The sequence below is a fragment of the Emydura macquarii genome, unplaced genomic scaffold (genome assembly GCF_026122565.2).
Source record: "Emydura macquarii macquarii isolate MOO-44397 ecotype Brisbane River unplaced genomic scaffold, CSIRO-AGI_Emac_v2 contig_1253, whole genome shotgun sequence".
NCBI classification, from domain to species: Eukaryota; Metazoa; Chordata; order Testudines; family Chelidae; genus Emydura; species Emydura macquarii.
The window spans coordinates 53,066,059-53,089,488 of record NW_027131390.1 but is presented as its reverse complement, the minus strand read 5'-3'; the positions used below and the strand labels follow the sequence as shown (position 1 = coordinate 53,089,488).

General features: G+C 48.9%; 1 protein-coding gene across 4 annotated transcripts in view; it reads left to right on the top strand.

The window, feature by feature from the left end:
- ITGB2 (integrin subunit beta 2) overlaps window positions 1-23,430 on the top strand; it is a 58,657-nt gene that overhangs the window by 12,053 nt on the left and 23,174 nt on the right. For 3 of the 4 annotated variants that reach the window (XM_067548801.1, XM_067548800.1, XM_067548802.1), the window contains 5 exons: window positions 7,972-8,032; window positions 10,657-10,745; window positions 11,856-12,039; window positions 19,297-19,467; window positions 20,627-20,868. In XM_067548801.1, coding sequence (XP_067404902.1) covers window positions 7,975-8,032; window positions 10,657-10,745; window positions 11,856-12,039; window positions 19,297-19,467; window positions 20,627-20,868 — 744 coding nt within the window. In that variant the 5' untranslated portion in view covers window positions 7,972-7,974. Of the gene's footprint in view, window positions 1-5,559; window positions 5,999-7,971; window positions 8,033-10,656; window positions 10,746-11,855; window positions 12,040-19,296; window positions 19,468-20,626; window positions 20,869-23,430 lie in introns of those variants that run through there. The other variant, XM_067548803.1, reaches the window with a different exon arrangement.

Genomic DNA, 23,430 nt, shown 5'->3' with positions numbered 1-23,430 from the left:
CCGGCCCCAGCACAACGCCGCGAGATCTCGCGGCTGCCGGCCCCAGCACAACGCCGCGAGATCTCGCGGCTGCCACACACAATGCCGCAACATCTCACCGCCACACACACGGACCTCGCGGGCCAGACCAAAAAGGCTGGCGGGCCCGTATGTTTGACACCCCTGCTCTAGAAGGAGTGGTAGGAGATGGAGCTGCCAGCAGGAGGGTGTTCCCTGTAGGGAGTGGGAAGCTGGAGAGGAGGCCCTGGAAAAGGCCAACCCCCAGTCAGATCGATGGGGTCAGGATCTAGCCTGGGAAAAGGCAGACAAGGAAAAGGATGGAACTGAGTGTCAACCTGTGGAAGTCCTTGCCAAAGGATGTTGTGAAGACCAAGATTATAATGGGATTCAAAAAAACAGGTCCATCAATGGCTGTTGGCCAGGAGGCAGGGACTGCTGTTTGCCTGAAGCTGGGAATGGATGACGGGATGGATCACTCAGTGGTTGCCTGTTCTGTTCAGTCCCTCTGTAGCACCTGGTATTGGCCACTGTCGGAAGACAGGACACTGGGCTAGATGGACCATTGGGCTGACACAGTGTGGCTGTTCTTGTGTTCTTATGTCAACTGGCGGGAGGGCCAAGTCACCACACAGGCCACTGGTGTCCAGTGGAGAGTTGGGGAGCTGCTTCCAGGGCGTGCCTCTGGAACAGTGAGTCTGCAACGCGCTGCTAGTTAGAGACTGTACGGCCAGAAGGGACCACTCAATGGTCTAGTCTGACCTGTACAGCACAGGCCAGCAATCCTGCTCAGCACCCCACACCAAAACCAGTCCAAAAGCACGGGGAGGAAGTCATTAGCCACAGAGATCGTTTCAGTGCCAGGACAGGGCAGGAGGCAGAGTCTCTCTGGCCATGCTCACATCCAGCTCTCTTCTGTGCAGGGAGGGAAGCCGAGAGAGCTCTCTTCTCTTCTGCCAGATCAGGAGAACATTTTGGTAAAGGGAATAGAGTTTAAATAACTTGTCTCTTTGCTAGACCTAGTTGCTGATTGGGAGCCAGAGACTGAAATGTAATAAAGGGGGCTTGTATACTTTTTGTTTTAGCTTCCTGATAACCAGTGTGGGAGACCAGCAGCACTGTTTGTGGCTGGTTGGGGAATGTAACTGCAGTGTTACCCACCAGTTTGGGAAAATTTGTTCTTCTTTTGCAGCCTGCCCTGACTTTGGCATTTTCAGGTGGGCAACCCTAGGCACAGACAGGTCACACCCCCATTTAAGAGTGTTTCAACCCTATTTTCTTGGTACTGTGACTAACACTTCTAAAAAGAGTAACATTTGTGTTTCTTTATTTTCTTTGTTCCAGTTTCTTTACTTAATTCCCCTTTCCTTGCTCCCTTGCAGCAGTTAGCACTGTAGGGCCATGATATGGTCATGTCTGCAATGGTGAGCTGCATCCGTCTGGAAAATGTGTTTAATAGCACACTGTTAGAACACAATTTTGCCCTTAGTGTAGTCATGTTAGAATCCTGTTAGCCGATGTTGGCAAATGCCAGAGTCCCAGCTAACATGTTTTTAAATACAACTCATTCCAATCTAGACTAAGTCCTGCTTGACAATGTGTTAGTTAAAGACATTTTCTATCAAAGTGCATTTTCCCAGACATGACCTATCGCAGTTTATCATGTCGCACCTGGTTATGAAAAGTAATTTTATCTGACATGCTGCTGAATACGATTTAGCCATCAGAACAGCCCGGGATAAAGAAACCCGGATGCCCATGTAGGTTATATCTGTACTAGAGAAAAGATGTCGTTTTTAAAGAACCAGGAATAGTAACACTTTTTAAAATCCTGATGTAGACAGGGGAAGTAGCTGCTTATTACATGCTGACTGGCTGAGGTGATCCTGAGAGGGAAGTTTAGGAATGAGTCACTGCTTCTCTTGAAATGGCCTTTAGTGGATCTGGACGAGCAGTTTCCCTAATCATTGCAAAAGAGAACAAACCAGTGGGGCAGCTCCCCAGCCACCGTGTCAAAACCCACCCCCAACTGCATCAGCGTTTCAGCCCCGTTTCTTCACGGTTGAGTTTTATTTCTTTGAAATAAAACAGCTCAATAGAAGTTCCATATATAAAGCCAGTCCTTTCCCCTGCCCAGGGGCCCCCTGCAGGTCTTGCTCCCTTCGCACCCTCTGTCTAGGAATTAAGAGTCTTTCTGCTTCAGCTTTCCTTCAGCCTCCCTAGCCAGCTGCCTGCAGGACTGCTTCCTCCGGCCATCTACCAAGGAGAGCCTCTCTGCTCACACTGCCCTTTAGAATCTAGCAGGCCAGGTTCTGAGTCACCCCGCTTCCATCATGTGGCCCCAGGACTTGTTCCCTACACCTGAGAGGGTGGGCTGAGCCTGGCACAGATGCAGATGAGCCCCAGCCCTCTCAAAGGGCCAGCTCATCCTGTGACAGAGCGATTACACTTTGAATTACACTTTGATTACACATCTGACGAAGTGGGTCACAGCCCACGAAAGCTTATGCCTGCAGAAATTAAATTTGTTAGTCTTTAAAGTGCTACAGAACTCTCATTGTTTTTGCTGTATACAGACTAATACGGCTACCCCTCTGGAACCTACACTTTGAATATTTTTTCGAACTTAACTGTGGGTGTGACAGAGAGCGAGCTATTTCTTTAAAAATCCATGGGGGCAAGCACCCTGTTCGAAGGAAAAGAACACTTTATTTTCTTAAATTCAATTCAGACTGGATCATGCACCAAAACACACACTTCACCACTGAGGTGGATAAGGTGAAGGGCAAATGGTTAGGAGTGGTTTTTTATTCCTCCTGTATCTCTTGCCAAAGAGACGCAATGACTGTTATGAATAAAAGGGGTCCCTTCATGAAACAACTCTATGCCTGCTCAGAAAGGAAGACTTACGTCTTTAAAGGCAGACTGAGAGCACTCACCAGTGCTCCAGCTGTGAGGCCAAAGTCTTTTTCAAGGACTTTTTTTTTTCTCAATTCCCTGGAAAAAATTGTTTACCCCATTTGCACACATTTTGTTGCCCCATTTTTCCAGTGTGAAAAGGTTAAAAAAAAGATAGAGGAGGAGGCAAACCCAAGCATCCAAAATCCAAAAATGAAAAATCAAAATGTTCAGTATCCAAAAACCAGAAAGAAACAACATTAATGTGAAAAATTTTGTTTAGTTTCAAAATGCTGATTCAAAAAACATTTTCTGACAGGAAAACATGTTGGTTAAAACATTCTGACCATTTCCCCGTAACTCTCCGCACTCTCTGGGGAAGTCTCTTTTCTCAGTCGTCTGTGTCTAGTGCTCACCTGGCCTCAGGTGTTGACACCAGCTTCCTCACACCCTGCTGCCCTGCCAGCCCCTCTTGGCAGTACTAAGGCTTAGAGAGTGCAGAAGCAAACTGCTAAATGGCCGTGACAGACTCTACCCCTGCATTCACCCCAGCACACTGTTGTAATAAGTTTTGTGCAAAGTAGCCCTTGTGAGGTATCATTTGAAAACTCAAAATTTGCTGATCAATAATATCATAGCACAATGCGCATAGCAGTGTTACGTGTCAAGTTATAAACATCACTGGAATCGTGACTAAAAGTCTGTTGTCCAAAGAAGTCTGGGGAGTGGCCAAACCAGTGCCTCAGAAACCAAGAGCAAGCTGATGCCTCAGCCAGGTGTAAACAAGGCAGATGAACCATCATAAGTGGCTATTCTTTGGCAAGAAAGGGGGCATGGGCAAAAAATCTACATCTGAGCACAGAAACAACTTGGGGTTCCCATCCACATAGACTGCCAGTCGCCAGGCTCCCAAATGCTTCTCAAAGGGGTAGTGGTGTACCGAGGGGAGAAAGGTGGGGGGGAGGGCCAGGCCCCCGGGCGCCATCCTGTGGTGGGGCCCTGGGCTGTCCCTTCACAACATGAAGGGGACTGGGGGTGCTGGCCCCTCCAGCACCCCCCGCCCCTGTGTGTTGTGAAGGGACAGCCCAGCGCCCCCCCCCAGGGTGGGGGATGAGGCCACCTTTTCTGAGCCGGTGCCGGGCTGCAGGGCTGGAGCAGTGGGTAAGTGTGGGGCACTGGGCCAGCCCTTCACAATGGGCGGAGGGTGCAGGAGACTGAGGGGGTGGCTGCTCCCGCTCTTGTGTCCCCTCCACGCATCGTGAAGCACTGGCCCCATCTGAGCTGGCACCAGACTGTGGGGCTGGAGAGGGAGAGGCGGGCTCCAAATGGTGGGTAAATGCAGGGAGGGGGGGCAGCGGAGCCATGCCTGCATTTGTGCCCCCCCAGGCCTCACCCCCCAACAGTTACAGACTCTGCTCCCTGGGGCAGCTGGGGGATAGTGCTGGGACTCTTCCTGCACAGGGGGGCACAAATGCAAGCGTGGCCCTTGGGCGCCGGAGACCCACGGTATGCCACGGCACAGGGGGAACAGGACTAGAAAAAGAAGGGGCTGACACCCCAGTGTATCCCTCCTCCCCATTGCTTTACTGCACCTGGAAAAACAAAGGAGCAGCCACCGATCAGAAGAAAGGGTCCTGGCCTAAGAAGTTTGGCCAGTTAGACTGTTGAGAGCTTGTGGTGAGAAAACTTTGCTTTGAATTTGTCCTAGTTTGTCACCTTAGGCACTAGTTGTGTTTTATTTTTATTTTTCTTGTATTTCTGACTTCTATGCATTATTACTTATACTCACTTAAAATCTACCTCGACGTAGGTAACACATTTGCTTTATCCAATCCAGTGTGTTTGAATTGAAGCGTCTGGGAAACTCCATTTGGGTAACAGCGTATGTGCATATCACTTTTGTTAATTAAATGATGGACTGTATATTGTGCTGTCCAGGAGGAGGCTGGGCAGTACAGGACTTACATTTCTGGGGAGGAATCTAAGAGTGAGGGGGTGTTGTGGTCCCCTTGCAGTGTAACTAAGAACAGTAGGAGCCAAGGTATGGCTGGCCGGCTGCAGACACACAGACATAGATAGGAGTGACAAACCTGGAAGCTGTTTGTGAGCAGTCCAGGCCTGGAGGCCACAGCAGCAAAGCAGTGTAAATGGCACCCCAAGTCAGAGGACAGGGGGACACAGCTCTCATTGGTCTGGGTTGTATCCTGGCATGTCAGAATGGCACCAGCTGGAAGACTTTAGAAAGGAGTGATGGGGCCAGGGGAGCCTACAGTAGGGTTCTCAAGCTCCATGATAGCTGCACAGCAGGCAGCACTGGATGCTTCCTGGGTTTCTGTATCAACTTCCTGACGCAAAGCCCTGGCAGCTGTTCCCTTCGGCACCAGTGCTCCATCCCGCTGCAAGCGAGTAAAGCCGATTGTCTCAGGGCACGATGCCGGCTGGCTGAGCCGGGGCTGGTCAGGAGATAAGCTCTCCTTTATCTGAGGGAAGAGGGCAGCCTGCCCTTGCCACCCCAGCCACTAAGTTTAGAAACTCTGTTTGTGTTTCGTGGTGAGAGGCCCCCCAGCTTCCTGAAAGCTGGGCACTTGCTCAGCATGAGCTCAGGGCAGGAAGTTACAGGCTGCGGGCGGTGTGGAGGCCTCGGAGCAGAGAGAGGAACTTTTCTGCCTTGTGACACCAGCCTCTGCACCCACAAAGACAAACCCAGCCTCTCCCACACCCCGCAGAAGGGCAGGGCCTGGCCTCTCATGGCGGGATGTTTGGCGCAGCCAGGCATGTGTGACTTCACCTACAGTTCAGTGGCTGTGCAGTGATGTGCTGAGGTCAGGTCTGTGCAGAGGTTTTATTTCTGTTTTCGGAGCTGTGGCCCCTCCGAGGGATCGCAGCCACAGGGGCTCGCAGGGCAGCTCGCTGGCGCGCCCAGTGTGGGAGCTCCCGACAGACGCTGCAGCGGGAGGGCTGCTCCAACAACGCTTGCAGGCGTGCTCCGGGGCATGCAAGGTGCCGCACAAGGGTGCAGGGCAAAGGGTACCAGCCACAGGCCCTCGCTGGCTGCTTCGGTTCACTCTTGGTTATCGGACGCATTCAGAGAGCCCAGAACAGGGTAGGTGCTGGGAAAGGCCAGGGGAGGGGAAGGTGGAGAGGGATTGGGGTCTGGGATGCCGAGGGAGGGGCGAGGAGGCAGGGCCAAGGGATGGGGCACATGCTGGGCTGAGGCTGCAGGATCCCACCTAACTCAGCCGGGTCTGCACCTCCTGTTGCCAGTAGGGGAGAGGAGGCTGCAGCGTGGAAGGCTGGGAGACACCCCGACCCTCCTGCAGGCTCTGAGTCTGAGGGACATCTCCATAACCGCGCCGAGACCCAGCCTGAGGCCACCCTGCCCTGTGGGATGTGCTGCAGGGAGCTAGAGAGGCCCTCCCAAAGGAGCCAGGCCCTCTGTAGCACTCGGTGGCCTGGCCACTGGGCCTTTTCAAAGCTGGCCGATGGCCCTATGTGCCTAAAGGGCTCCCTAAACACTCGGGCCGGGGGGGCCACAGACTGGGGGTCTTCCCTCAGACCAGGCAGCCCCAGCTGCTCATCGTACAGGAATTCGGTGACCCGTCTGTGCTGGGCAATGTAGCTGGCACCCTTCTGGTGCCACAGGGGCTGTGCAGCCTAGGGGCATAGGAGAGAGCAGAGACAACGGCTGCATGTGACAGGGAGCTGCTGCTCATGTTGGGGTGCCTGCCTTCACCCTGCCATAGCCCGAGCCCACAGCCCTGGTCTGTATGTGTGGCGGGGTGTGGGTCAGCATTGCTCGCTCCCGCGGCAGCTCGTTCTGGGGGGGCGCGTTTCTGGAATGATGATGGGCTCAGTTCTGGAGTCTCAATAGCTGGGATTCCTCTAGGCCCCCTCAGACTCTGCCCTCTCCCACCCGTCCCGTCATTTGACACTGCCCCGAGTCCTTTGGATCTGGCCACTCTCGCTGGCCTGCCCTTCCAGCACTTGCCATAGGGTGTCCAGCCCCATTAGCAAGTGCAGTCACCGTGCACTCAATGGGCGATCCTGCTGAGCTCCTAGCAACCAGGAAATGGGCGTGGGTGGCTCCGAGCACCTAGGGGTTCTCCACCAGCACCAGACCCCAGAGGTGAAAGACCCTAGGAGCCCAGGTCCCACCAGAGCCCCCAATGGCTGCCAGCAGCTGCCCCGGCTCTGCCCCTCCCTGCCTGTCGCTCCCTGCCTGCGGCAGTCTGGTACAGAGCACAAAGCACAGAGCTCTTCAATGCCAGTCTCCAATCCTGCTCTTTCCCTCTGGGTTGGGGGCTTCACTGTGTGTCGGGTGTTGGTGAGGTTGTTCTGTCCCATTAGGCCGCAGTGCCTTTGTGAGGATCTCTGTCTAGCTTGCAAAGTCTGGCCCTTAGTGCTGGATTTGGATGTGTCACATCCCTGTGTGAGGCAAAGTCAGCTCTGGCTCCCATGCAGAGCAAGAAAGAAAGGGGCTGTAGTCCAAAGGACACAGGATCATCTATCCCTTTTCCCCTTCCCCCGCTCTCTTTCCTTCCAAGATCCTTGCTGACTTACTCATCACATTCTTGCTCAGGGCTGTGCCTAAAACCACAGGCAGGGATTTCCAGAAGCACCTATGGGAATTAGGAGCGCAAAGCCTGCTGACTTTCAGTGGGGCACTTGTGCTCCTGACTTCCTCGGGTGCTTTTGGAAACCCCACCCATGAGCTGGCCCTTCGTGATTCATATTAACTGTTATGCAGAACTTACTCTACTGTGTGGTTGAGAAAGGTGTTGATGAACAATTTGTTCAAACTTGGGTCTCAGCGAGATTGTCAGATCTGTGTATGCTCTGTTCCCAGAGATCTAAACTGGGTCTGACTTGTTTTGTTTTCTGCAAGTCAGATGTGTAGGGAGACTTTCCCCATTCAGCCTCCAGGAGCTGCCAATGTCAGTGGGGACTGATAGCATTGCAGCAGTGGCCTGGTTCACTTGCAGCCATTTCATTCGTGGTCCAGAAGGCTTTCTCTGGGCAGCTCTCCAGGTGGGCATTGAGCCCGGAAATGTCATTGTGGTGCTTTTCATCTTTCAGGAGATGACTCGTGATTGCTGCCTCCTGCTGGCTGTGGCTGGGTTGCTGTTAATGACAACAGGTGAGCTAGTACTTATCTCCACTGCTGTTTGTTTGGCAGGCAACCCCTGGAGTATATGATGTAGTTAATAAAACAAAGCACCCTCAAAACATAGATTCCCATGGAAGCATTTTGTTCACTATGACAGTAGGGTCAGCACTTGGTATCCTACACATTGTTGTGTGCTCTGAATTAACTGATGTGTCCTGGCACAGGGAGCTCAGGGCCTGCCAGTGAGGGGTAAACTGATTCTCTGTCTCTCTGTTTTGATATACATCACATGTTCTGATGATATCTATGCGATTAATTGCAGAGACGTGCATTTATTATCTTTAGCACACACTTTTGCCAGGCTCATCTGCCCTGTCGTCTCCTTCTGCTGAGACTATGTATACATTACAAACCACTGAGAGGGTCCCAAGCAGCTGCCATGTAAAAAGAATGAGTAACTTGCCACAGAAACTGTTCCTGCCATACTCCATGTGCTCCCAAATTATCTCTGTCCAAGGCTCAGGATGGACAATACTCACCACTGAACCAGCGACTCATTTACACGCCAATATCTCATGAACTTTCAGGGCTAGAATCTGTAAGCTCTTGTTTCTAGCCCTGGCCGACAACAAGATCTCAGATCTTAGGGCTGTGATTCCATGATTTAGAAAAGAGCTGTTTTAGTTAATTTTCAGACGTTTCTAAAACACAGTCATTGTAATTTCTCTCTTCCTCTAAGACCTGTGCAGTTGGATTCCTGGCAACTACATGAGGCAAGACTTGTGGAGAAGGGAAATAATACCAACTAAAAAAAACCTTCGTAAAATTTAAGTATCAAAAGTTTCCTTTTGAGCATGTTGCACAAACCCAAATTCATGATTGTGTGGTGTGGGAATAAGGCTGAGCTGGCTCTTGTTCGAGCTGACCTGCCAATTCAGTTGTGACTTTGATACTCCTGAGTCGTGTGTCCATCCAGCAAGCCTGGATATAAAAGGGGATAGAAAGTAATTTTCAAAATATTATAATGCCATTATACAAACCAATGAAACGGCCTCACCTGGAACAGGTGAGTTCAGTTCTGGGACTCCCATCTCCAAAATGGTGCAGCAGAATTGGAGAAGATTCGGAGAAAGGTGTCACAGAGGATGACAAGAATCACAGGAAGATATCCAAGTGAAAAGAGATTGAAAAGGCTGAGCTTGTTCCATGTAGAGAAGAGATGTATAAGAAGGGACACGATAAAACTAGAAAAGATAAGGAGGCCTGGGAACCTGCATTCACTCTGTCTCATGATACAAAAACTTGGGAGCATTCAACGCAATTAAAAGGTGGCATGCTCAAAAGAAACAAAAGGAAATAGTTTTTTACCCAGTGCACAGTTCGTCTGGGTGGCTACAAAATATCACTGAGGGAAGACTCAGAAAAGGATTGGAGATTTCTATGGAGAACCAGAATATCCACAGTGACATTAGACAGACAGAAAAACCAGCAGCCTTTGGAAGGGTTATAAACCCTCCTGCTTGGAGGAGCCAGCAAGCCAGCTGATGGGGTTACGAAGAACGTCCCCAGTGGAAGGTTATTCCTTAACTGCCATGTCATCAGTTCATGCACTTTATTCTGACGCAGTTGGTACTGGCTATTGTTGGAGACTGGACTCGGAGGAGTTATTCCTTTATTAACCAGATAACGAGAGAGCTGGTCTGCTTCCATGTCCTAGCCACAGCACCACATACAGTGCCGTGTAAAGTACATACACTCACCTCCCTGCTGGATGAGACATGGGTTTCTTCCCTCAGCCTCGGATGGGATGCTGAGGATGGGGGCTGGGTAGGAAAGCAGGATGGCGGGGGACGGATGTGAGACATCCATCTGGGCTGTGCCCTGTGAAGAGGCACATCTTGGAGACCCAAAGTAAGGTGACCATATTTTCAAAATCAAAAAGCAGGACCCTTTTCTGACATGTTTTAGGATCAGAAGTGGCACTCATTAGAGCTGTGCACTGGTGCTTCTCCTCACCTTGGGCCCCGCCACACCACGGGCGCATTCCTCAGAGTCCAGGCTATACCCTGCAACATAGACCACAAACTGGCACCAGTTTAACTGAAGGTGTTTTTAAACCGATCCCATTAAACCAGTCCCAGTTTGTATGTAGACACCTTTACTTCGGTTTAGCATAATCAGGTATTAAACTAAACTGGAATAAGCCTTTCTGAAATGGAAATAAGAGCCCTCCCACAGACTTCGCGTGTTGAGTGTGTGGAGTTTTAATGCAGGGCTTCTGTTTTATCTGTAAAATACACTTTGGAAAGCTTGCCCTCATGGTACGTCCACTAGGGCTTCTCACTGCCAACTCACACTGCTGTTCACAAGGGGTCCCAGCTGTCAGGGCTAGTTCCTCTCCTAATCTCACAGTTGGCTTCAGCAGGACTGCTGTTTTTATCATTTGCATTATGGGCTCAGGGCACGGCTTCTCCCCCATTAGAAGTGGAAGTCTTGGCTCTGAGCCACTTTATCTCCGTGTGTGTGGTCTGGGTCAATAGTTTATTTAGATGGAGTCACCAGGGCTGGCCACACACCAAGGGCGGCAGCAGGCCTCTCTGTCTTGGGCCATCCGAGCTCCCGTCACACTTCTTCCCCATCCCTCTCTGTTGCAGCGCTTGCCCTGGAATGCCCCAAAATCAAAGTGAGCACCTGTCAGGACTGCATCCGGTCTGGCCCCGGCTGTGCTTGGTGCAAGAAACTGGTAGGTCTGCATTTCCTTTCATTGCCACCACCTCTCAGCTGGTGTGTCGGGCTCCCAGCCGCTTGCCCCGCAGTGGTGCTTGGCCACACTCACCCCTCCTCAGAAGTTGTCCTGGCCTGCTCTTGAGAGAGGAGGTTGGACCACAGGGGCTCCCCAGGAAGACAGGGGCACAGGGAATCTGCTTGCAAGTGGTCTTGCTGAGGGGAAGTGTCCCATTGCTGTTCCAGGGGGAGATGGGCACTGCCAGGAACTTCTCCGGGGCTCAGTGAGCTCTAGTGGAGACATTTCTCCCCCCTCCCTGCAGCCACTTCCTGTTGCTCACTCTGTTCTCATGCGCTAACCCGTGGGAGCAGCACCTGCTTTCTGCAGTGTTAGCAACAACTTGGGCCTGATGTAGGGGAGAGGAAAAGTGTCTTTCTCAACAGAAGCTGTCTGAGGTTCCTGCCTTAGCTCACAGTGGACCTGCTGAAATCCAGCAGAGGGTGTTACCCTGCGTCGGTGCTGGGGTTAAGAGGGGCTTTTGGCTGACTTATGCTAGCTCCATTGTGCTAACTCTGTTGAAAAAAATCACCTTTTCCCCTAGCCTAGCTTAGGCTTCTGAAGGAGCCAGTGCTCCTGTGCCCCTGCCTGGGGCTCATCCACAGTGCTCTGGCCCTGCTACCCTCTACACACAGGTAGATTAGGGGTTAAAGAAGAACGCAAGGAGACTTATTTCCTAGGGGGGGATGGCACCAGCTGACAAGTGTGACCACTCGTGCACATGGCTGAGTGAGTTCAAAGCAAGTGAGTGCAGGAAGAGTGCAACTGCAGGGGCATGGGAGGAGGGGAGCCAGAAGATGAGATGGGGCACACAAAGGATGTTCCTTGTTTCCTTGATGAGTGATGGCCAATCCTGTAATTAACTACTAGCCCCTGCAGTTTTGATGCTTGTCTTGGGGTTGCGGAGGCGGGTGGGGAACTGGGAGGTGTCTGGTGGCGGTAGACTCTGTAACCTTTTTTCTGTGCCCACAGTCGTCTGAGTGACTCACTTGGGCAGATTTCTTTGAACTAACATGGCTTGTCCTCAGACAGGATTATTGTTGTTCCCCCTCTTGGTTTTGCAATGCACAGGATTTCACCAAAGCAGGAGAACCAGATTCCATTCGTTGTGACACCAAAGGGCAGCTGCAGCAGAGGGGATGTGCCGCAAAAGACATTGTGTTCCCAGAAAGCGTTTTCAGCCCCGTGAAAAACGCCATCCTAGATGACAGGACCCAGCTGGCTCCCCAGGAAGTGCTCCTGCGGTTAAGGCGAGGTACAGTTTGCTAGGAAACCAGGTTTGCAGCCAGAAGCTTGTTCTGACCATGGGGATGGTAGCATTGCAGTGTGGAGGAAAGCACAAGCATACATCAACTGATAACCATGGGACCAGGTCAGGCACACAAAGTGACAGGGTCACTCACTTCCTGCAGCTTGTTTAAAGCACAAGTGGCTACTTCATTTGAGTGTGGAAACAGGTGCTTGAGAAAAATCCTTATGTCAGATGAGACAAGCACATGTGGGGTTAAGTGTGGAAGATCTGAGGATGGTGCAATGGCCTGATAGCAACAACCTCTTCTTGCCCTCTCCAGTTGCAGGCCAGTACTGCAGCCAGGAGCACTTGCAGAAAACATAAACATTCACTGACAAGGTGATCACATGCAGAGTTGATGCCTGTCCCCCATGCCCTGACCCAGTGTGGGGATGACAGAAAGCAGACTCAAAGGGTGGGGAAGCAGAAAGGCCATGACCCGGGAAGGAATGTCAGTGTCTCCAGAACAAACAGACTGCACGTTGACAAGCACCAGGGATGCTCAGCAAATGTGCAGCTCCATGCACCACCACCCAGCCATAACTCTGCCCTGGGCCAGACCTGCCAGCACTTCCTTATGTTGGTTTATTGTGAGTGAAGAATATTTGCCCACACATGCAGAACAGTAACTGTAGGAATTGCCCTGATGCATCATTAGCCTTGTTAACTGTGATTGTACTTCTGAAGTAGAGTGTGACCAGAGTGATCCCTGTCAGCCAGCAGCAAGTACCAGTTAACACTGAAGGGCTCTGGGGCTGTATGAACACGAGTCTGGTCTGGAGCTGTGGGAGGCACCAATAAAATGGCCTTTCTTGTTTGTCAGGAGTAAGATCCCGTGATAACTCCAGTTCCTAGAGTGGTCCCAGTAGGGCAGAGTTAAGGCCGTAGCTGATGGGGAATAGGAAGCAGCACCATTCCCTGTGGTCCCTGTGGGGTATGAGAAGCAGCATCTGCATTCCCTGTGGAGGTTTGCAAGTTTGTGCTGAGTTTTCTCTTGTCCCAGGAACTCTCTTTACAGGGCCGTGTGAAGAGGCGTTTGGGGCTTTTCAGTCCCACATGCTGAAAAGACACAGGGAACTAAAGGCCCTGTTGTGTGGCACTGATCTTATCTCCACCTTAAAGCAGCTCTTTGTACATGAATTTCCTTTGTTTTCCAAATATGTGAATGAATTCAGCTGGCAAGGGGCTTGGCCATCTCCCTAGCAAGGTTTACTCTCCTGGCTGGGACAGAGAATCTTACAGACAATATTAACCATGGCTGCAAGTCTCAAGGAGGCTGACCTAGGGCCACCCCATCCCGCAGTGCTCTTGGAGAGCGCCCGCAAATACAACAGCCTTGAGAGCCACTGGCCCATCCAAGGAATGAGCCTCAATACCATCAACAATGAAAAAATATGGTTGCACTATATATTGAGGTTTTAAAAGAGCTGATGAATAATGACTAGATGTTATAAGCATGTTTCCAGTATACCTAGTCTGTCTTATAGATGGTTATAAACATATGAGTAGAACTGGGCAAAATATTTTGGCAAAAACTTTTTTCTGGTGAAAAATGCAGATTCAGGTTAATGAAAACATTTAGCAAATTCAAGTACATTTTGTCAAATGGTTTCAGTCCAAATAAAACCCCTAAAAATTCCCAAAAAATGGATCTGTTTTGTTTTGAAAATGTTGAAATAAGACATTTAGATTGTTGGATGCAAACCAGTTTTGATTTTTTAAATTTCCTTCAATATTATAAAGGCAGGAACATATTGATTTTGATGAAATTTCATTTCAGAAAAAAATAGAAGTGTTTCAATAAAGTGAAATGTTCTATTTCAGGACAAAATGTTTTGATCTTTCATTTCAAAATGGTTTTCATTTAGAAATGTATATTAATATGTTATATTACACCAATTACTAGACCAGCTATTGAACCATAACCAGTTATTTTATTTTATAATTCAAAATCATTTTTAAACCATAATTTTAAAATATTATAAGAATAGACTAAAAACTAATATAAAATAAATATAAAGTCAAAATCAAAATGAAATGTTTTGTTTGCCCCTCAATTTATTTATTTGGGAAATTTTGTTTTGCAGGACTTTTTGAAATTTCAACTTTTCCTTCCAATTTGGTATGAATTTTTTCCCATAATGTCGGAATTTCCCGTGGAATGAATAATTCAAATTTTGATCACCTCTAATTTCCTTTTCCATAATAATAAGTATTACCATAGTGTCTAGAGCCCTAGTCATGGAGCAGGACCACTGTGCTAGGTACAGATATATACACAGAATGAAAAGACAGTCGCTGCCCCAAAGAGCTTACATTCTAAGGCTATGTTTACACTAGCACTTTTGTCGGTATAACTTATGTCACTCAGGGTTGTGAAAAAACACATCCGAGTGACGTAAGTTTCACTGAGAGAAGCGCCGGTGTGGACAGCACTATGTCAGTGGGAGACACTCTCCTACTGACATAGCTACCGCCGCTCATTGGGGGTGGTTTAATTACGTTGATGGGCGAGCTGTCTCCCATTGGCATAGAGCAGCTATACAGGAGATTTTACAACGGTGCAGCTGCAGCGGTAGAGCTGCGCCTCTGTAAGTCTCTAGTGTAGACATGGCCGAAGTGTGAGACAAGATCCAACAGATGGAGACACATCTGGGAGTACAAGGAAACAATGAGATAATATTGGTCAGCAGACAGGTGCACCAGCAGCCTGACAAAGGTCCCAGGAGATGGTGGTGGTGGATGCCGTGATGGTGACGCGCACTCCTTTCTCTTCTCCTGCCTTTCAGAGAGCCACTGTTGTGGTTGTGACAGCTCAATTCTCCCCCTGCCCCAAGTTTTGTCTTTCAAGGACCCCCAATGGGAGTGATGGGTAGAATAGCCTGCCCTCTAATTATTTTGTTGACCCGTTAGACCTAATTTCTGAGGCATTGATTTTGGTACACTGATTTGTGGTCCCGTACAGGCATAATCCTAACACAGTTCTGGAGTCAGATCAGGAGGTCTTTTTGGTTGTGTTAATTCAGTCTGTCTGTCTCACCCTTTTGCACTTTTTCTCATCAACATTTGTTGTTATAGGTTATTGTGATATTTTATGAACTTTCACTCACATCTCATGGTTAAGATCACAATTAGGGTAGATTTGTTGGCCAAATTATTATAACAAGTTAATGGCCAAAATGACGGGCTAGTAAAATGATCTTGCAGCCGCATTCTGAATGGCTATGAACAGGGCAAGATTGAATTTGTCAAGGCCAGAGAACAGGATTTTGCAGTAATCAAGACATGAGATGAGGCAAACCTGCATGAGAGTTTTAGCTGTGTGGATGGATAGGAGAGGCCAGATCTTACAGATATTATTCATAGATTCCATAACCAGAAGGGACCATTGTGATCATCTGGTCTGACCTCCTGTATAGCACAGACCATAGAACATCTCCAGAAATAATTCCTACAGCAGATCGTTTAGAAAAACATCCAATCTTGATTTAAAAATTGTCACTGACTTGGTAGCGCAGTGGAACATGAGATAACCCACCAGAATCCTTGATAAAATATTCCAACTGTTCATTACTTTCACTGTTTAAAATTTATGCCTTATTTCAAGTCTGAATTTGTCTAGCTTCAGCTTTCAGCCATTGGATCGTGTTATTCCGCTCTCTACCTTGAAGAGCCCACTAGTAAACATTCATTCCCCACGTAGATATTTATAGACCATAAGCAAGTCACTCATTAATCTTCATTTTTTTACACTAAATAGATTGAGCTCCTTGAGTCTATCACTGTAAGGCATATTTTCTAATACTTTAATAGTTTTCATAGCTCTTCTCTGAACCGGCTCCAATTCTACAATATCCTTCTTGAATTGTGGGCAGAACCACAATTGTGGGCTGAACCAGTCCACAAGAACTGGACACAGTATTCCACAGCAGTCACACCAGTGCCAAACACTGAGGTAAAATAACCTCTCTGCTTCTACTCAAGAATCCCTTGTTCATGCATTCAAGGACTGAATGCACACGATTCAAGGACTGAATGCCCCTTTGGCCACAGCATCATACTGGGAGCTCATGTTAAGCTGATTATCCACTACAACCCGCAGATCTTTTTCAGTCACTGCTTCCCAAGATAGAGCCCCCCATCCTGTACGCATGGTCTGCATCCTTTGTTCCTAGATGGATACATTTACATTTAGCCATATTAAAACAGACATTGTTTGCTCATGCCCAGCTTACCAAGCGATCCAGATCACTCTGTATCAGTGACCTGTCTTCTTCGTTATTTATCACTCCCCAGTTTTTGTGTCAATGTAATCTGCAAACTTTATTAGCAATGATTTTATGTTTTCTTCTAGGTCATTACTAAAAATGTTAGTTAGCATAGGGCCAAGGGCCGAGAGCCGATCCCTGTGGGACCGCACTAGAAAGACACCTGTTCAATGATGAGTTCCCATTTACAATTACATTTTAAAATCTATCAGTAAACCATCTTTTAATCCAGTCGATGTGTGCCATGTTCATTTTTTATCATTCAAGATTTTTAATCAAAATGGCATATGGTACCAAGTCAAATGCCTTACATAAATCTAAGTATATTACATCAACCCTATTGCCTTTATCAAGCAAACTTGTAATCTCATCAGAAAAAGATATCAAGTTAGACAGGACCTATTTTCAATAACACCATGTTGATTGGCATTAATTATATTACCTTCCTTTAATTCTTTATTAATTGAGTCCCATTTCAGCTGCTCCATTGTCTTGCTCGGGATTGATGTGATACTCACAGGCCTATAATTAACCAGATCATCCCATTTATCCTTTTTAAATATTGGTACAATATTAGCTTTCTTCCAGTTTTCTGGAACTTCCCCAGTGTCCCAAAGCTTATTGAAAATTAACATTAATGGTCCAGCAGGCTCCTGAAACAGCTCTTTTAAAACTCCAAGATGTAAGTTATCCGGATCTGCTGATTTAAAAATGTCTAACTTTAGTAGCCGCTGTTTAACACCCTCCTAACACCATACTGGTGAAATAGAAAGAGTGTTACAGGATATCACTACATCATCTGTTTTTTCTCAAATACAGAATAGGAATATTTACTGAAGATTTCTGCCTTTTTTGCATTATTATTGATAATTCTACCATTTCTGTCTGGTATTGGACTGATACCATTGTTTGGATTCTTTTTGTTCCTAGTATACTTAAGAAATTCCTTCTTATTGTCCTTAATTCTGCTAGCCATAGATTTTTCCTTGTGTCCCTTTACTTCCATTATCAATTTTCTACAATTCCTAGCTTGTGATTTATATTTACTACTGTCAATTCCCCCTTTCTTCCATTTGTTAATATACTATACTTTTGGTTTTTATGGCTGCCTTCACTTGCCGTCTAAACCAGGTCAGTTTTTTATCCAGTATGGCTTCTTTCTTTGATTGTGGCTTTTTAGGCACCTGGGGAAGTGTTCATACACCATTCCCAATTATCATTCTCATTTTTTTGATTAAATTCTTTCTCCCCGCTGATTTGGCTCATAATTGTTTTCAGCTTTGTGAAATTGGCTCTTTTAAAGCACCAAGTATATCCTTTACTGTTCTGCACTTAATTTTGTTTGCACACTATAACTGTGATCAAGTCATGACAACGTGTATCTAAGCAGGAGAGTTGATCCAGGGCTGCAGAGCAAATGAAGATGTGAGGGTGAGGAAACATTCAGCTAAGGAGTGAGATGGAAGCTGAAATCACTGAGGCTGAGTGCGGGAGACTGTGATGGGAGGAAGAGAGAGGTCCAGGAGTGTAAACCAGAGAGGAAGGCTGATGGTGGACAGTCGATGACAGCAACATGGAGGAAGAGAGGGGAGTTGGATGCAGTGCCATTTAAAAGAGGAGGAAGAGCAGAAAGGGGAGGGATTGAAAGTGGCAGGAATTGGGGAGGGGAAGCCCCACACCCCCACCCCCAGTCTGATCCAGAATGGGGAACGTGAGCAGGAGAGACAGCTGCAGAGGTCATGTCAGGCAAAGGGATCGGGGTCTCTCTCAGGGCCAGGAGCTGGAGGCAGTGAGATATGAAGAGGTGGTGGGTGGCTGTGACCCTTGCAGAAATGGAGCAGGTGTTCCAGCAATGGCAGGCGGGGGGAAGGAGGAAGGAGCTGGGCATGAGGCTAGGAATGGTGGCCCAAGAAGGGCAGAGGTGGGGGTGTGGAGGGGGTGGGGCTGGGGCCAGTGTCACCAGAGGAGGGCGAAGCTGTGGCATCTGGATTTGTGCAGGTGGGAGGTGGAGGAGATCAGGGTGGAGAGGGACAGAGAAGCAGGCAGACCTGGTGGGTGTCTGCCAGTGCCTTTTAGAAGTGGCTGTGCAGGAACGGCCACATCGCACAGCCGGTACCGTGTAGCACTCACCTGTGTCCTATGTTCTTGCTGAGCAGTGTGACTGGGAGCAGGCCCTTCAGGCTATTCCTGGGCATGCTGCAGGAGCCCCTGTGGAATATTTGGTGTCTCATTCGCCTCACCTGTGGAAAGGGACAAGCAAAGTTTGCTTCCCCTAAGCCAGAAGTGTTTTTATGGGGGGAATGTAACCAACTGGCCCTCTAGTGGCTGGTCTGTACAAGAGACTGAGAGACTGCTGCTGTTACAGCACAAAGGAGCTCTCTAGCTCCAGTGGCCCAGACTAGTGGGTCCAACACCCGCCCTGGGAAGGGTGTGGCATTTTGCCTGGGCCAGTTCCTTTCTTGGCTACGTTGTGAAAGGAGCTGGCTGCAGAGCTCTTATGGAACCTGCACATGGTGCTGATGCTCAATGCACTTGCCACGCTGCCCTTAGAACCCAAACAGAGACTGATCACTTGGTATCCCGCGGGTTCTGGAGCCTGTTCCTGCCGCCTCTTCCAGCCGGCACCAGAGCCCCCATTCCAGGTCCAGTTAGCACAGCTCCCTGCCACAAAGTCTGTGCCCTCCCTCTGCCCACCTCGCCATGCCCTTCCGAGACTCCCCATCTCCTATCCCCCTCCGATCTATGTCTGGAGCCTGTTATGCTCTGTGGTTATGAGCTCCTGGGGGCCTGGGTAGTTTCTGTCTTCATGTTTGCACAGCACCGAGCACGCTGGCCAAAGGGGAGTGATAAAGTGAGGAAACCACTGTGAGGCAAGGGAGACAAGGTGAGACCTCAAACAAGAGGGCAGGATGATTCCACTGAGCTGTTTCCATCTCTGCACCTCCCCTGGCAGGTCAGCCAGCTGAGTTCAACGTGACTTTCCGCCGTGCCCAGGGCTACCCTGTTGATCTCTACTATCTGATGGATCTCTCCTACTCCATGCATGACGACCTGGAGAAAGTGAAGAAGCTGGGCAGGGACCTGCTCGATGCTCTGAACAGCATCACTAGCTCTGGCCGGATTGGTGAGTCATTCTCTGCTGATGGCTAATGATCTCTTGGCACTTGCGCTCTCTTTGCAACATTGAGGAGCCACTAGCTAAACCAGTACTAGCGAATGCACTGTACAGCAGCACATGTGGCCCCCTAGACAGTCTGCAATGGGCCAGGCAGGGAGAGAGGTCAGGCTGGGGGAAGAGGTGTTCAGTAAGCACACAGGAATAATGCATACGGGGCTCCTCAGCAGGGACCTCCCCCACTTGCTCTGCCCAGCCCCTCCATGGAGAACTCTGCGCTCCCTTCCCTGCGCATGCCCGTGGTGGGGACCATAGCGACAACCAAGAGAAGCATTTGCTCCAGTGTGCTTGGTTCAGATGCTGCCACAACATTCAGGTTTGGTTCTGCTCTTTGATATCTCTGATAAAACTTCCTCTGGCCTGCAGGGGTGCAGGAGAGAGCCCACTGGCTGGGGACTCTCAGACCCACAGGTTTCATTTCAAACCAGCCTGAAATTCCCAACCCATTTGGATTTCTGGCAGCAAAGAAAACAGTCTGAATGGGAAACTGACGGCACGGTGCAGGGCTGGGGCTGGCCAGCTGGAGACAACAGCCCTGGGGGCCCATGCATCTCATTGTGCATCTCAGGGCTCTCTCTGTGCCAGGGGAGAGAGGCAGCTGAGGGCAGGGTCCATCAGAGGCGAGAAGGAGCCACAAAGAGAGAAGAGAACAGAGCAGAGGGGCCAATGATATCCGAGAGAGTAGATGAGGAGCCTCCAGGGAGGAGGAAGGGAGAATGGGGGTCAGGAACCACCAGGGGAATGGAGAGGCAGCAGCCACCGGTGAGCCATGAGGAGATTCCCACACTGCTGCTTGGCTGCATCCCTGCATGGCTGGGGCAGGATGCTGGTCTAGCTCCAGCTGACTTAGCTCAGCCCTGATTTCCCCACACTGCTCTAATTCCAAGTGACCCTCACTTCCCTCCCTGGACAAGCTGCTGCCTCCCACCAGCACCTCCTCATTTGCCCTGCGTTGGTGACTCACGCCTTCCACCCCTCTCCCCATACCATAGTGACCCCAAGTGTTTAGTAACTCCCTACCCCTCATTCCCCAAGCCTCTGGCCATGGTTGTTTCAGGAGGTGGTACTGGCCACTGCTCCCTAATGCCACGTCCCCTGTGCCCCCCAGGTTTCGGCTCCTTTGTGGACAAAACGGTGCTGCCCTTTGTGAACACACACCCCGAGAAAATGAAGAACCCCTGCCCAAACAAGGACACCACCTGCCAGCCACCATTCGCTTTCAGGCATGTCCTCTCCCTCACTGATGATGCCAGCGTGTTCGAGACAGAGGTCAAGAAACAGTCCATCTCCGGGAACCTCGATGCCCCCGAGGGGGGACTGGATGCCATGATGCAGGTGGCCGTCTGCGGGGTAAGTCCATTTGCAATCACCTGGGTGGTGAGGAGTTCAGAGCCAGAGCAAGCGTTGTCAGGCGGTGAGGGCACAAAGCAAGACAAGGGGCCATGGGAATGACTGAAGAATTAGAAAACTGGCTTCATAGCGATAGACTCAAGGAGCTCAGTGTAGTTAGCTCAGCACAGAGAAGGTTAAGGGCTGATTTGATCCCAGTCTGTAAGTGAAAATAGGCTCTTCAGTCTTGCAGGGAAAGGTCTAGCATGATCCAGTGGCTGGAAGATGAAGCTAGACAAATTCACCCTGGAAATAATGAGGAAATAGTTAATTGTGACCAAGGGTCATGGTGAAGTTTCCATCACTGACTTTTTTTTTAAATCAAGCCTGGATGTTTTTCTAAAGAATCTGAGCTAAGAATTATTTTGCGGCCGTTCTCTAAGCAGGGCAACCCAGGAGATCAGAGTAGATGATCACCGCAGTCTCTTCTGGCCTTGGAATCTGTAGAAAGGGAAGGGAATTTCCTCCCATGGTGGGAACTTCTACCATAAACTCTGTTAAGCTTGTAGCAAAGTTTTATACAGGTTCTCCTAGAACCCAGTCTAATCCTTCACAACACACCATGAACGCTGCAGCTGATTGCAGTGCAGGAAAGCACCGGAAAAGCCCCCATGCATTGTCAAGTACCACGCTATCCCTATCTCTCACTCCATTCCTCAAGCTCCCCAATGGCCAAAACCACCTTATCTCGCTCAGATGGGTGCATCCATGGCAATGGACACTCCTCTCCTGGGGCATGACAGCGTGACACCCCGCTTGCAAAATTGATGCAGAAAGGGGTATCCCTAGACACTGCTGAATGCATCATAGGAACTCCCCCTTTTCAGTTGTCAACATGTTTCAAGGGTTTTACGAAGTATCAGGCACATGTTGCATTTTTACAATTCCTGCATTAAGAACAAATTACAAGATTTAACACTGACAAATATTAACAGCAAAATCATGTTTAGTTAAAACAGGCTTTTTCTCTGTAAGGTTCACTATGGAGGTAACAATGTCATTCAATCCTTTACACACATTTTTAAGGGTTCAGTTAGCTCAATAGTGGGTTCTTGGTGCATAATTTATACTCCTCTTGTGAGGTCCTGTAAATCCTCTCTAAACTGTGACACATGCTCCCCCACTGGTTGTTCTGTTACCTCTACATTACTCTCCCAGGAATCACAAATCAGATTCAGGGGTCCCCTGACCTGCCTCTCATAAAGCAGCTCAAAAGGAGCAAACCCTGTAGACTCTTGGAGTACATTTCTGTACGCATACAGCAGATAAGGTAACCAGACACCCCAGTTATTCTGGCGTCTGTCCACATACATTTTAGCATGGCCTTCAATGTCCCATTAAATACTTCTACCAAGCCATTGGTCTTTGTATGATAAGGAGCAGCTTTCAGATGACTTATTTCACACCTTTCCCATAGCTACTCAAACACAACTGACATACAGTTGGCATCCCGATCTGACAAAATTCCCTTGGGAAACTCCACCGTGCAAAAAATAGTAAACAGAGCTGAGGCCACTATCTCAGCCTTAACATCAGATAAAGCCACAGCCTCAGGATACCTGGTGGCAAAATCCACCCACACCAGAATATACTCCTTCCCATTTCTGGAAGGTTTAGGGAGTGGCCCCCCAATATCCACCGATACTCTAGCAAACACCTCCCCAATAATGGGCAAAGGCTACAGGGGTACCTACCTAGGACCCTTCAAACACTTGTGCTTCTGACACAAATCACAGATGCTGCAATAACTCCTCACTGTGTCAGCCAGGTAAGGCCAATAAAAGTTTTGCTTCAGCCTGTCACACAGTTTTCCTAAGCCCAGATGTCCTGCAAAGGGATCATCATGAGCTAACTTTAACACCTCAATTCCATATCCCTCAGGCACTATAAGTTGATGGCAGTTTTTATCATGAGGCTACTTTTTCCCTGGAGGGAATTCTTTGTATAGCAAGCCCTCATGCATGGAAAATCTGCCTGCTGCCCCTGCTGGGGCTAGGCTTTGGACCCCCATTCTGGCCCCCTCCAAAAAAACAACCTCCTGCTCAGCACTAACAAATTCATTCTGACTTTCACTCAAATTCAGAGCCATCCCAGGCACATTTAACTCACCTTCAGCTGGCCACGCCTGACAGGATTTTTCTTTGCTAACAGCCATGGGTGGATTTTCTTCCTCCCTGCCTCGCAGGTAATTTGCATTACCCCCACACACACTAGCTAGTTCACCAGTTTCCAAAGTCTTAACTGTTATCTGATTCAAGTCTGGGCTTGGTTTTAAAGATATATCAACCATTTTCCCTAGCCTTTCACAAACAGGGTTCTGATGTTTTTTCACTGCCAATCTCTGACTCCACATAGCACCAGATGTACCTGAGTCTACTAAGAGACTACACAATACACCCAAAGCATTCAGAGGGGAGAGTTTGCCTGCCCCCCCTCCCCTTCTTCCAAGGGACCAATTCCACATCTGTCCTGCTGTGCAGCTTCAGCTGTCCAATTCTTCCTCTTTTTGTCCCAGCCCACATG